At 35.4% G+C, this 14929-nt stretch overlaps 1 protein-coding gene across 1 annotated transcript in view; it reads right to left on the bottom strand.

Annotated features, from left to right (window-relative positions):
- Positions 1-836: 836 nt before the first annotated feature.
- GUCY1A2 (guanylate cyclase 1 soluble subunit alpha 2) overlaps positions 837-14929 on the bottom strand; it is a 425928-nt gene continuing 411835 nt past the window's right edge. The window contains exon 8 of the mRNA XM_067750904.1: positions 837-2197. Within this exon, the coding sequence (XP_067607005.1) occupies positions 1990-2197 (208 nt within the window). The 3' untranslated portion in view covers positions 837-1989. The remainder of the gene's footprint in view (positions 2198-14929) is intronic.

Below are 14929 nucleotides of genomic sequence, written 5' to 3'. Positions count from 1 at the left end.
CCCTGTGAAAGAAGTGAGTTAATCTCTCAGCCCCCTAAAGAAATTCTTTTGTGGGTAATTATTCCCATGAGAACCTTGTCCTCAGCCTCCACAGCCTCCTATAAACACCCTGGCCTTCTTGCCCACATGTGGTTAAAAACAGAAACCTAGACCCAAGGAAGGGAGGGACAGGCAAGGATTCAGGTCCAGGTCCCGTTTCCACATGCAAAGTGTTGCATTAGTGTCCTCTTAAGCCCCAGAGAGAGAAAGAGTTCAACAATTATAAAAATGATCACGATTATAACAAATAATCTGCAATCTAAAAATATTTTCTAGCTGTATACTTAGAGAACTTAAAAACACTAATTAATCCTCACAGACTACATTGGACACTAGTTAATCTGTTACTTAACTGAGTTATTTCATAACCAAATTCTAATGCAGCCAAAATCCCTAACCAGAAAAAGTATATTGTACTCAGTAGACATAAGCTACCAATGAGTGTACCTATCGGAGTAAGAAAATGGCCACCACAAGGTTTCAAGGAAACAAATGTTTCCAACTCATTAACCTCAAGAGAAACTTAGATTCTATATCTGATCCAAAATAAGAAACCCTGGACACACTGTGCTCCTAATTTCAGGGTGAGTCTGTAATAATATTTTCATGCACTGTTACTTAATGGGAACAGGTTTTCATTTAGCAGAACAAGCAATGGAAGCCTATCTGTAACTTTGGTGATTACTAGGTCTGAAGGTTAGACATACTTCAGTGTTAATGAAGGTGATTCACTGAATTTAAAAGCCACATCAAATAAACTGCAGAAGAACATTAAAAAAAATCTCAAATCCATAAAGTACAGTTTTTTTCCTTGTTTTTATTATGAAAGAATAAACAACGTTCTTGGCAAAATATCCTACACCTTTTTCTCACTAATGCAAGTATCTAGTGATTTGCTCCCATGAGGGGCAGTTAGTCCTTAGGAAGCATCCGTTGAAGAAGGTGACAGGGGCAGGGGGATGGACTTACATGTCATTTAGTAGGATGTTGTTTATTAGAATTTAGCACATTGTAAAAACTACCTATATTTAGAAGTGCTAAGTTGAAAGGGTGCAATGTAGCAAATCATTTTATTTTCACTGATATTTCTTAGAAGATAGCAAAAAGACCTTTCGTTAATCTTGGTTACAGATACATACATTTGCTATTAGGAGATGCCATTTCCTCTGGATTCTATGCTACATTAATCAAATCTAAAAGCTATATTTACTAAGCAGATATACTATGCTTTCTCAGCATCTGAAATCCTAGGTTATGTGTATTTTCAATCTAAGCACTTATCTCTCTAAATAAGTGAAACTATATTCAATTAATATGTTGGAATTACATAATATACCAACTATACAGTAGCAGATTGTGAAAATCTAATAATGCTGTGTGAAATTATCTAGAAGAGATATGTATAAAAATAGGTAATATCCCTAAAATATTTTGCCAAGTTACAGTTTTTCCTGTTGGGAAGTTTACCACACTGCCATGATATATGTATGAAATGTCTGTTCAGAAAAACAAAATTAGAAAATATTCCTTTCATACCCACTCACTAAATGTAGGAATATTTAATCAAAACTGGATCTCAAAAGTGATACAAATATATAGAGAAAGATAGCTGTATGTGTGACAAACAAGAAAACATGGAATCTATTTATTGGTTAGTTTTGAAAGGGGCCTCACACTTGTAATTAATTAGAATACATATATATATTATACATAATATATATATGACCAAAAACACTCATAAGAATGAATACATCTTATTTCCCCTTTGCCCTCCAGTTTTTTATTGACAGTCATCACCCTCCTTTTTCTAGGATTATTGCCTGACATAACAGAAATTCCACTGCTTTTTCTCCACAGAGCAGTGAAAGATAAACAATCTTTCCATTCTCCTGTCATGATCCATGTTCTGGGCTTGTGCTTTTTGGAGGAGTCTTTGATCTGTAGCAGGTCTCAGAGGCTTGTCTCCCGGAGGAACATTGTGCCAATGTTGTAGGAAACTTTTTTTATTCTCGATGAAGAAAGAGAAGGCTTTGGCTGCTTAGGACCAGTTCTTACCTCCAGGAAGTAGCAGACCCCAGAGATTTCCTTTGGAAAGTTGTCTGGAAGCTCTTCACGGGACCGAGGAATGAATGTGAAACTTTCTTCTCGTTTTAATAATCTAAGAAGAAAATATATAATGTGAATCATATGGGCAGGTGAGATGAGAAAAAAATGGACACAAATTTTAAAGACTCAGGAAGCCTATCAATGACTGAGCTCATATTAAATGCCTTCATTCTTTGTAGAGATGTGGCCTTCATTACATTCCAAATACTAGGAAATATTATTTCTCAGGAGAAAATACCTTCACGTTATAATAATAATTTTAAAAAAGCAAAGTTATTCTTGGTGCTACTGGAAAATATTTGTTCAAAGTTGATTTTTTTTCCTAAACAAAAGGCTAAAGGAACTGCATAAAACAAGTTTTTATTCAAACATGCAGGATTTACTCTTTCTGTTTTAAAAATCTGCCTAATTCTGGAGCACTCCTTTAATGTTTTGTAGACTCTCAATAAGATTTAAATCCTATGTGTCATACACATAAATCAAGTTTTTAGCTTTGTAGAACAACAGTCATAATTCCATGTTTCTGTGATATCTGGTTACTGATTTCTAACAATACATATTTTCTAAACTCACATTTAGAAAATATTTGTTTGTCATTTGTCAAACAGCTTGACTCTTCCCATCCAGTCATAGTTTCTAAACTCACATTTAGAAAGTATTTGTTTGTCATTTATTTGTCAAACAGCTTGACTCTTCACTTCCAGTCATAGTTAAAGACAATTTTCTAGTACACTAATACTGGAGATTTATGCTTGTCCAGTTCCATGAAATGTTCAGTTTGATAGTCGTATCTAAAAAAGTGGTCCAGCAATTCAATTTAATTCAACAACTTTTATGGGCTGCTTCTTATTGCCCTAGAAAAATCTCCTAGATTCTGTTGTGAATATAATAAGTAGAACACAACAAGCTTAAAGGTTTTTCAAAAGAGATAGACACAGAGAATAAAAGAAAAAGAAAATAAAAACTGAATAAGCAAACAAAAGCCACAGTAATATAAAAGTAATATAAAACAATAGGCTAGATGCCATAAGAAAGGTGAATCCAAAAAGGTGTTGAAGTCCAGAGAGGGAAAAAGTTTACAGTGGGACGACCACTAAACCTTCATGGATGAGATGGTACTTAAAGATGGGCAGAATTTCAACAAGTGAATATGGAGAACAACATAATCAAAGGTTTAGATACAAGGAAATTATGATCAGGATCAACATGTTTCCAACTATTGGATACCATTATAGAATGAGGTAAGAGTGAGAGTTAAGGCTGAAGCAGTAGGTTAAGACAAACTTTTGAAGTCCAAAACTAAACGTTTAGACTTTATTTGGAAGGCACAGTGGAGCCAAACTTATCACTTTTTCCCTAAAAACCATTCATTTTCCTAAGACAGGTAAATGTTAATAGCAAGTCCAAGTTATTCAGGATAAGAGATGGGTTGGGGGTGAAAGGAACCATTATGACAGAGAAAAGACAAAGTCAAAAAGTCAGTGAGTGCAAGAATAAACAATGTTTGAAAAATGTAAGATCATTGCACAAGCAATGATAATCATCTTTACACTAAAGAGAAAAAAAGAATCATTCCTTGTCAAAAGTTCTTAATGGATAAAAATATTATCTGAAAATAAGTTGGTAGTACTAAGAATTCTTATAATGTGAGCAATCTATATTTACCCTTATGAATGACTGTTGTAGTATTTTGCGTCATAAAAGATTTTATTCTTACTTGCTCAGTTTATTTATTTAATTTAATTTTTATTTTATATTGGGGTATAGTTGATTTACAATGTTGTGTTAGTTTCAGGTATACAGCAAAGTAGTTCAGTTGTACATATACATATATCCATTCTTTTTCAGATTCTTTTCCCCATACTGGTTATTATAGAATATTGAGTAGTTCCTTGTGCTATACAGTAGGTCCTCGCTGATTATCTATTTTATGTATAGTAGTGTATATATGTTAATCTCAAACTCCTAATTTATCCCCATGCCCCATCTTTCTCCTTTGGTAACCAGAAGTTTGTTTTAGAAGTCTGTGAGTCTGTTTCTGTTTTGTAGATAAGTTCATTTGTATCATATTTTTAGAGTCCACATATAAGTGATATCATATGATGTTTCTTTCTCTGACTGACTTCACTTAGTATGATAATCTCTAGGTCCATCCATGTTGCTGCAAATGGTATTATTTCATTCTTTTTTTATGGATATTCTATTTTATATATGTACCACATCTTCTTTATCCATTCCTCTGTTGATGGACATTAGGTTGCTTCCATGTCTTGACTATTGTAAATAGTGCTTCAATGAACATTGGGGTGCATGTATCTTTTTGAACTAAGGTTTTCTCCAGATATACGCCCAGGAGTGGGACTGTTGGATTATATGGTAGTTCTAGTTTTAGTGGTTTAAGGAACCTCCATACTGTTCTCCACAGTGGTTGTACCAATTTACATTCCCACCAACAGTGACTGAGGGTTCCGTTTTCTCCACATTCTTTTTTTTTGTTTGTTTTGTTTTGTTTTTTTTTTCGGTATGCAGGCCTCTCACTGCTGTGACTTCTCCCGTTGTGGAGCACAGGCTCCGGACACGCAGGCTCAGCGGCCATGGCTCACGGGTCCAGCCACTCCACGGCATGTGGGATCTTCCCGGACCGGGGCACGAACCCGTGTCCCTTGCATCGGCAGGCGGACTCTCAACCACTGCACCACCAGGGAAGCCCTTCTCCACATTCTTTTCTTGCAAGCACTTGTTATTTGTTGACATTTGGATAATAGCCACTATGACAGGTGAGAGGTGATATCTCATTGTGGTTTTTCCTTTTTAAAAACTTCCAATTGACCATTCCTTTAAAAATATTACACAATGATTATATTAACTTGGGATATAGGTAAATGAGTCTCATTCTAACATTTCAAAATTCTTTCAATTAACTTATCTCATTTATCCACATAATGTAACTCCATGCAAAGTCTAAACATGCTCTTCTCTGACAAATTTATGGAGGGTAAAATTGAGTCCAGAGTAAGATAGAGTGCTTTGCTAGTGGGAGCAGTAAGACAGTGTTGGCACTGAAAGTAGAGTCCAGACCTGTTAACTCCTAGTCAAACTTAGCACTACAATAAATAATAAAGCTACACTAAGATAGTTTTTATTTCTTCCAGTGTTATTGACATATAATTGACATACAGCACTGTATAAGTTTAAGGTGAACAGTATAGTGGTTGGACTTACACCATGAAATAATTACCACAATAAGTTTAGTGAACATCTCATATAAATACAAAGTTAAAGAAACAGAAAAATTTTTTTTTCTTGTGACGAGAACTCTTAGGGTTTACTCTCCTAACAACTTTCATATATAACATACAGCAGTGCTAATTATATTTTTCATGTTGTACATTACATTCCCAGTACTTATTTACTTTATAACTATTAGTTTGTACCTTTTGACTACATCCGTCTAATTCCTGCTTTCCCCACTCCTCTCTGGTAAAACCACAAATCTGATCTCTTTTACTGTGTTTGTTCACTTTTGAGGTATATTTGACCTACAACACTATGTTAGCTCCTGTCATACCCAGTAGTGATTTGATATTGCTATACATTTCAAAATAATCACCATGATAAGCATAGTTACCATATGTCATCATACAAAGATATTACATAATTATTGACAATATTGCCCACCCACACTGTACATTTCATAATCATAATTCATTTATTCTGTAACTAGAAGTTTGTGCATCTTAATCTCCTTCAAGTATTTCTCCTCCCCCCAACAAACTCCTCTCTGGCAACCACCTGTTTGTTCACAGTATACATAATGCTGGTTTTGTTTTGTTATATTCAGTCATTTGTTTTGCTTTTTAGCTTCCACATAAAAGTGAAATCATACAGTATCTGTCTTTCTCTCTCTGACATTTCATATAGCATGATACCTTCTAGGTCCATCCATGTTGTCCCAAATGGCAGATTTCATTCTTTTTTATGGCTGAGTAATATTCCATTGTATGCATATGCCATATCTTCTTTATCCATTCATTCATTGATGGGCACTGAGGTTGCTTCCATATTTTGGCTATTGTAATAAAACTGCAGTGAACATAGAGGTGCATGAATCTTTTCTTATTAGTGTTTTTGTTTTCTTCAGATAAACATCCAGGAGCGGAATTTCTGGGTCATTTGATAGTTCTATTTTTAATTTTTTGAGGAATTTTCATACTGTTTTCCATAATGGCTGCACCAATTTACATTCTCTCCAACAGTGATTTAGGGCTCCATTTTCTCCACATTCTTGGAAGCACTTGTTATTTGTTGATATTTAGATAATAGCCATTCTGACAGGTGTGAGGTGATATCTCACTGTGATATTTATTTGCATTTCCCTGATGATTAGCATCTTTTCCTTTGCCTGGTGGCCATATGTATGTCTTCTTTAAAAGTGTCTACCTAGGTCCTCTCCCAGATTTTAAATTGTGTTTTTGTTTTGTTGATGTTGAATTGTAAGTGTTCTTTGTATATTTTGGATATTAACCCTTTTTGGATAAATGGTTTGCAAATATCTTCTCCCATTCAGTAGAGAGCTTTTTTATTTTGTTGATAGTTTCCTTTGTTGTGCAAAACTTTTTAGTTTGATGTAGTCCCATTTGTTTATTTTTGCTTTTGTTTCCCTTGCCTAAGGACACATGTCCAAAAACATTGCTAAAACCAATGACAAAAAGCATATTAGCTAAGTCTTCTAAAAGTTTTACAATTTCAGGTCTTATATTTAAGTCTTTAATCCATTTTGATTTTACTTTTCATATGGTGTGAAAAATTAGTCCAATTTGATTCTTCTGTCCAGTTTACCCAACACCGTTTATCTTTTCCACATTGTATTTTCATTCTTCTTTTTTGTAGATTAATAGACCATATGACTGTGGACTTAATTCTGGGCTCTTTATTCTGTTCCATTGACCTTTGTGTCTGTTTTCTGCCAGTACCATACTGTTTTGAATTACTGTAGCTTTGTAGTATGGTTTAAAATCAGGGAGCCTGATACCTCCAGCTTTGTTCTTTTTTCTCAAAGTTATTTTGGCTATTCTGGGTCTTTTGTATTTCCATACAAATTTTAGAATTATTTGTTCTAGTTCTGTGAAAAATGTCATTGGTATTTTGATAGAAATTACATTGAATCTGCAGACTGACTGAGTACCATTGTCATTTAACAATATCAGTTCTTCCAACCCATAAGCATTATATATTTTTCCATCTGTGTCATCTTCAATTTCTATTCTCAGTGTCATAGTTTTCTGAATATGGGTCTTTTTCCTCCTTAGTTAGATTTATTCTTAGGTATTTTATTCTTTTTGATACAACTGTAAATGGGATTGTTTTATTAATTTCTCTTTCTGACAGTTTGTTTTTAGTGTATAGAAATGCAACTGATTTCTGTATATTAATTTTGTGTCTTGCAATATTAACAAATTCATTGATAAGTTCTAGTAGTTTTCTTTTGTGGCATCTTTAGGATTTTCTATGTATAGTATCTTGTCATTTGCAAAGAGCGACAATTTTTCTTATTTTTTTCCAGCTTGGATTCTTTAAAAACTTTTTTGTGTGTGTCTGATTTCTGTGGCTAGGACTTCCAATACTTTACTGTATAAAAGTGGTGAGAGTGGGCATACTTGTCTTGTTCAGGAAGAAAGGTTTTCAGTTTTTCATTATTGAATATGATGTTGGCTTGGATTTGTCATATAAGACCTTTATTATGTTGAGGTATGTCCCCTCTATACCTACTTTGTTCAGAACTTTTAATCACAAATCTATGTTGAATTTTGTCAAGAGCTTTTTCTGCATCTACTGAAAAGATCATATAATTTTTATTCTTCAGTTTGTTAATGTGATTTGTCACATAGTTTGATTTGCAAATATTGAACCATTCCTGATTCCCTGAGATATATCCCACTTGATCATGGTATATGATCGTTTCAAGGTATTGTTGACTTCAGTTTGCTAATATTTTGTTGAGGATTTTTACATCCATGTTCATCATTGATACTGGCCTATAATTTTCTCTTTTTTGTGATGTCTTTGTTTGGTTTTGGTAACAGGGTGATGCTGGCCTCATAGAATGAGTTCAGAAGTGTTCCTTGCTCTTCAACTTTTTGGTAATAGTTTGAGAAGATTAGGTGTTGATGCTTCTTTAAATATTTGGTAGAATTCAACTCTGAGTCCATCTGGTTCTGCACTTTTATTTGTTGGGAGTTTTAAAATTACTGATTCAACTTCATTACTGGTAATTGTTCTGTTCATATTTTCTATTTCTTCTTGGTTCAGTCTTGGAAAATTATACATTTCTAGGAATTTGTCCATTTTTTCTAGGTTGTCCATTTAATTGATGTATAATTGTTTCCAGTAATATCTTATGATCCTTTGTAATTCTGTGGTGTTGGTTGTAACTTACTCTTTTACATTTCAGATTTCATTGATTTGGGCTATTTTTTTAGTTTGGCTAAATGTTTATCAATGTTGTTTACCTTATCAAAAGTTCATATCTCATTTTCACTGATCTATTGTTTTTTTAAAAATTCTCTATTTCCTTTATTTTTGCTCCAATCTATATGATTTCCTTCCTTCTACTAATTTTGGGTTTTATTTGTACTTCTTTTTCTAGTTCCTTCTGGTGTGAGATTAGATTATTTATTTGAGATATTTCTTGTTCCCTGTGGTAGGCTTGTATTGCTATAAAATTCTCTTTAAGAACTGCTTTTTGCCCCATCCCATAGATTTTGAACTGTTATGTTTCCATTTTCATTTGTCTCAAGGTATTTTTTGATTTTCTTACTGATATCTTGAGTGACCCATCAGTTGTTTAGTAACATATTGCTTACCTTTCACATGTTTGTGATCTTTGCAGTTTTTATTCTTATAGTTGACTTCCCTTCCCAAGTCAAAAAACATGCTTGATCTGATTTCATTTTCCTTAAATTTACTGAGACTTGTTTTGTGGCCTAGCCTGTGATCTATCCTGGAGAATGTTCCATGTACACTTGAAAAGAATATGCTGCTTTTGGATAAAATGTTCAATATACATACATTAAGCCTATCAAACATAATGTGTCATTTAAGGTCAGTGCTTCCTTATTGATTTTCTGTCTGGATAATCTGCCCATTGATGTAAGTGAGGTGTTGAAGTCTCCTACTATTATTGTGTTCCTATCAATTTCTCCCTTTACGTTTGTTAGTATTTGCTTTATGTATACTTAAATGCTCTTATGTTGGATATATATATTTACAATCATTAGATCTTCTTGATCATTAAGTAATATATTAATTTGTCCCTTGTTAAAGTCTCTGTTTTAAAGTCATTTTGTCTGATATAAGTATTGCTACCCTGGCTTTTTTTTTCATTTCAATTTGCATGGAATATCTTTTCCCACCCCCTCACTTTCAGTCTGTGTGTATCTTCAGATGTAAAGTGAATATCTTGAAGGCAACATATATGTATCCATTCAGCTACTGTATGTCTTTTCTTTGGAGCACATAGTCCATTTACATTTGTAGTAATTATTGATAGGTTTGTACTTATTATCATTTCATTAATTGGTTTGGGGTAGTTTTTGTAGTTCTTTTTTGTTCCATTTTTCTTCTTTGCTTTTTTCCCTTGTGATTTGATGATTATCTTTAATGTTTGGATTCCTTTCTCTTTTTTTGTGTTTATGTATCTATATAGATTTTTGGTTTGTGATTACCATGAGGTTTATATATAGCAAAATATACGTACATGATTATATTACATTATTGATCTCTAAGTTCAAACACATCTTAACAACCCTGAATTTTTCTCCCCCACATTCACTGTTTCAAACATATTTTACATCAATTTGTTTTGTGTATCCCTTAACTACTTATTATTATGCAGTTTGGTTTTACTACTTTTAAACTTCTTGTTTTATACATAGTTGATTTACTACCTTTACGGTATATTTGCCTTTTCCAATGAGATTTTTCTCTTTGTAATTTTCATGCTTCTAGTTTTGACCTCTTCTTTTCTGTTTAGAGAAGGTCCTTTAGCATTTCTTGTAAAACTGGTTTTTGGTGTTGAACTTTTTTAGCTTTTTATTGTCTGTAAAACTTTTGATTTCTCCATCAAATCTGAAAAGACCTTGCCAGGTAGAGTATTATTGGTTGCAGGCTTTTTCCATTCATCACTTTAAATATATCATGCCACTCCCTTCTGGCCTGCAGAGTCAGCTGATAGTCTTATGGGAATTCCCTTGTACATAACACGTTGCTTTTCCCTTGCTGCTTTAATGTTCTTTATCTTTAACTTTTGCCATTTTAATTACAGTGTGTCTTGGTCTGGTCCTCTTTGTGTTGATCTTGTTTGTGACTTTCTGTGTTTCTTGGACCTGGATGTCTGTTGACAGTCCTAGGTTAGGGAAGTTTTCAGTTATTAGTTCTTCATATGTATTCTCTGCCTGTTTCTCTCTCTCTTCTTCTACTTGGACCCCTATAATGTTAATAATATGCTTGATGTTGTCACTGAGGTTTCTTAAGCTCACTTCTTTTTTAAAAATTCTTTTTCTGTTCATCATGAGTGATTTCCACTACTCTGTCTTCCAGTCCACTGACTCATTTTTCTGTATCATCTAATCTACTCTTGATTTCTTCTTGTGTATTTTTATTTCAGTTATTGTATTCTTCAGGTCTGTTTCATTCTTCTTCACATTTCCTAACTCTTTGTTGAAAACTTTTAACTTCTTACTTTTTTTTTTTTTTGCGGTACATGGGCCTCTCACTGTTGTGGCCTCTCCCATTGTGGAGCACAGGCTCCGGACGCACAGGCTCAGTGGCCATGGCTCATGGGCCCAGCCGCTCCGTGGCATACGGGATCTTCCCGGACTGGGACATGAACTCATGTCTACTGCATTGGCAGGCGGACTCCCAACCACTGCGCCACCAGGGAAGCCCCTAACTTCTTACTTTTTTCATTCATTTTTCTCCCCTATTCTTTGAATATCTTTATGATCATTACCTTAAACTCTTTTTCAGGTAGATTCCTTATCTTGAACTTCATTTAGTTCTTCTGGGATTTTATATTTCTCTTTCCTCTGGAACATATTCCTCTTTTGCCTCATTTTGCCTAATTGTCTGTTTTTATTTTTATGTATTTGGTAGATTGGTTATGTTTCTCAATCTTGGAGAAATGATCTTATTAGGAGATGACATATGGGGCCCAGCAGCACACTCCCCTCTGGTTACCAGAGCTATATGCTCTAGGGGTGCTCTCTATGTGGGCTAAATAGGCCCTTCTGTTGTGGTGGACTGGCTACTGTGGGTGTACTGGTAGGCATGGCTGGTCCCAGGTCCAGTTGGTTGCCAGACTCTGACTAGGGTAAAGGCTGTAGGCCACTGGTAGATAGGGCTGGGTCCTGGCATGATTGGCTGCATCAACTGGGAACTTCCATTCCTAGTGCTGGTCTGCTGGTGGCAGGGCTGTGTTATGAACCAGTTGGATACAGAACCCTGGGTATTCCTGGGGCTAGTGCCGGCCCACTGGTGGGGGAGACCAAGTCCTCTGGTGGCTGGCTGAAGGGTTAAAGACCCCATCGCTAGTGTCAACCTGCTGCTGGGAGAGACCAGATCCTAGGGTAGTTGGCTGAGAGCACCAAAGTGTCCAGAAACTAATGTTGACCCACTGGTGGACAGGACAGAATTCAGCAGATCTTGAGTCTGGTTCTGGTGCCAACCTGCTTGTGGGTGGGTCAGGTTGAAACAGGTGGTTGTAAGGCTGCAGTGGTCCTGGGCTTGCATCTGCCTGTTGTTAGGTGGGCCAGAGCCCAGGGTGACCTGGGGCTGATGTCATCCTACGGTTGGGTGGAACCGTGTCCCGGGGCAGCTGGAGCTCACAGGTTCCTACAGCAGCCGACCTGCTGGTGAGTGAGATTTTATCCCCACACAGGTAGCTGCTTGGCCTTTGGCTTCCCAGAACTGGTGCTGACTGGCTGAGTCCCAGTGGTTAAAAGCTAGAGGGAAGATTCCAAAATGGTACTGGTCAGAACCACCAGTGTCCTTGTAGTAGATAGAGTCCCAGGTGTCTCCTACTTCTCTTGGAAGCTCTCCAAGAACAGCAAATGGGTCCTTTCAAATTACTGTTTCTGCCCTGGGTCCCAGAGCACGTGATTTTGCATTAACCCTTTAAATGTGGTGTCTATTTCTACAGCCCTCTGTCTCTCCCAAAAGTAAGCCCCATTGCTCTTTAAAGCCAAACAATCTGGGGGTTTGTCTTCCAAGTGTAGGACCCCTGGACTGAGAAGCCCATATGGGGTTTGGGAGCCCAATGTTGAGCTTGGATCCCTTGCTCCTTGGGGAGAAACTCTGCAATTGTAAATATCCTCCCTTTTCTGGGTCATCTACCTAGGGGTATGGGTCTTGACTACAGTGCATGTCTGTCTCTTCTATCCATATCATTGTGGTTCATTTTTCATAGCTTTAATTGTACAAAATATTCTCTGCTAGGCTTCAGGTTGTTCTCATCAATAGTTGCTCTGTAAATAGTTGTAAATTTGGTGTGCCCATAGAAGGAGGTGAGCTCAGGGTCTTCTTACTCTACATCTTGGCCACTTCTCTTTAAGATAGCTTTACATCACATCTCTAGAGATAGCTTTACATCACAATCAGAATGGAAGTCATTTTAGTACTGTTTGCTTTCTTTTTGTTTTTATAGATGTTGATTGTCTTTACATATAATATACAATCAGTTACTTCAGAAGAAAAAAATGTAAAATTCCCTAAACAATAGTTTAATTTAGAATTGAATTCCAGAATAATTTTTCTTAGCTCAGAACAGTCATCAATGTGCAACATGTGGGTATCAATGATGCCAATCAATCAATAGACACTTGTTGAGTGCTTGTAACATGCTGAAATAGTCCTCTGAATGGAAGAGAGTAAGTGGACGTGCACAGAATATGTTAATATAAAATTTAAAGGGCAAGAAATACTGATGACACAAATTAAGAATAAAAGCCAGCATATGGTACAACATATGATAAAATCCAAAAGAGGAAATTCTGTAGGGTAAAGGGAGAAATGATGACTGTGGATCTTAGTACAAAATTCTAGAACCAGAGCAATGAAGTTCACTTCCACTAATTATAAAGTAGAGCCATAAGCTCAATCTTTCCAACAAGTTTCCTTAAAGGCCCATTATCAACAAATAGGATTCTACATAAACTACATTTCTCTATTCCTACATGTTAAGCCCCCTAATTTTGCTATCTTTACAGTTTGTTTGCCTTACTAAGGTCTTTATATTTTGCTATAATTGAGATTTTTATGACAATGAATAATAAAATTGGGATAACTTCTATGAAAACCCTTGTAAATGACTGAAAGAGGGTGCAGTAGTGACTTTGGATGCCACAACTTAAATAATTCACTGGACTTTGTCTGGAAGGAAACTTTTAATAATGAATTAATTTCTTGACATTTTAAATTCATCTCATATATACTGTGCTAAAATCACAAATGCATCAACTTTTATGGAGTTTTATTCTTTTATAAGTATATGTTTTGGTATAAATAAACTAAATACAGTTTTAAATTTTAATTATAAAAATGAGAGCACATAAGGATAAATTGATCAAGCTCCTATGATATCCAGTATTTAGCAAGTTTTTTTATATATAAACACTGAAGTGCAATATTCAGATGATTTCCAATAGGAAAATCTGAATGAATTACTGGCGGGTCTGTGCAGGAGGTTGGGGGAAACATTTCACACAGCACACCTGGTCATGATGAGTCATGGTGATAAATAAATGATCAAATGTGTATACAGGGATTAAGAATTTATACACTGATCACCTCAGAACTTCTGACCCTTCTGATATGCTTTATTAAGTCCAGGTCCCTGGGCTGGCTCTAAAGCTTTGCCTAGAAGTTCATTTCTTCAGCAGCTCAGGACTGATATGGAAGCTTAAACTCTACATAAATCTACATAAAACTCTACATAAAACTCTACATAAAGCTCGAATCCCTAAGTGGTTGATATACAACTTGGGAATTTCAACATGTTTAACAAGTGCTCAGAAGCCACACAAATCCTAGTTTACATGCCTGTCACCCTTCCTCTTCTCAACAGAATTTTTTCTACAAATTGATTTTCAAGATGAAAATTAACTGCTTCTACGGATCATCGGATTGCCCTCAAGCATGCCACGGACCTCCATGGAGGTCCATGAAGCTGCTCCCTCACTGCTGTGTAATGAAGCTGTTCTCTGATTCCTTCAGCTCTTGTTTGAATGCCCATTACCCCTTGTTTTCACTAAGCGTTGTGCTCTCCTGTATTCTGTCTCAGAAAAGGACCTGAAACTAAATTACACTGAAGTACAAATGAACTAAATGTAATTTCCATTTTAACATAAGATCCAGAGTTATAAAAAAGTAATCAAGTTGTAACAGTGACATTTCAGGCATCGTATTCTAGGATTTATTGTCTTTTTCAGATCATACTTCATTGTCATATATACAGTCATATATACAGGTTGTCATATATACATATATATGACATATGTATAATTGTCATATACACAGGTTGATGGTCATATATTATTCTAACCTAATGGTTGATTATTCTAAACTAATGGCTTAGGTTAGAATTTGATCTTTTATTACTCTATTCCTTTTACTCCAAATCTATACTTTGATTTGATTGCTAATTAAGGAGGCCTTTAGGGCTGTTTGCTATGTGCATTTCTCATAGTACTCCAAGACTGTAGAATTAGGAGAGATAACCAGTAATACA

The sequence above is a fragment of the Pseudorca crassidens genome, chromosome 9, assembly GCF_039906515.1.
Source record: "Pseudorca crassidens isolate mPseCra1 chromosome 9, mPseCra1.hap1, whole genome shotgun sequence".
NCBI lineage: Eukaryota > Metazoa > Chordata > Mammalia > Artiodactyla > Delphinidae > Pseudorca > Pseudorca crassidens.
Note: the sequence above shows the minus strand (reverse complement) of the source record. Positions and strands in the feature narration are given on the sequence as shown.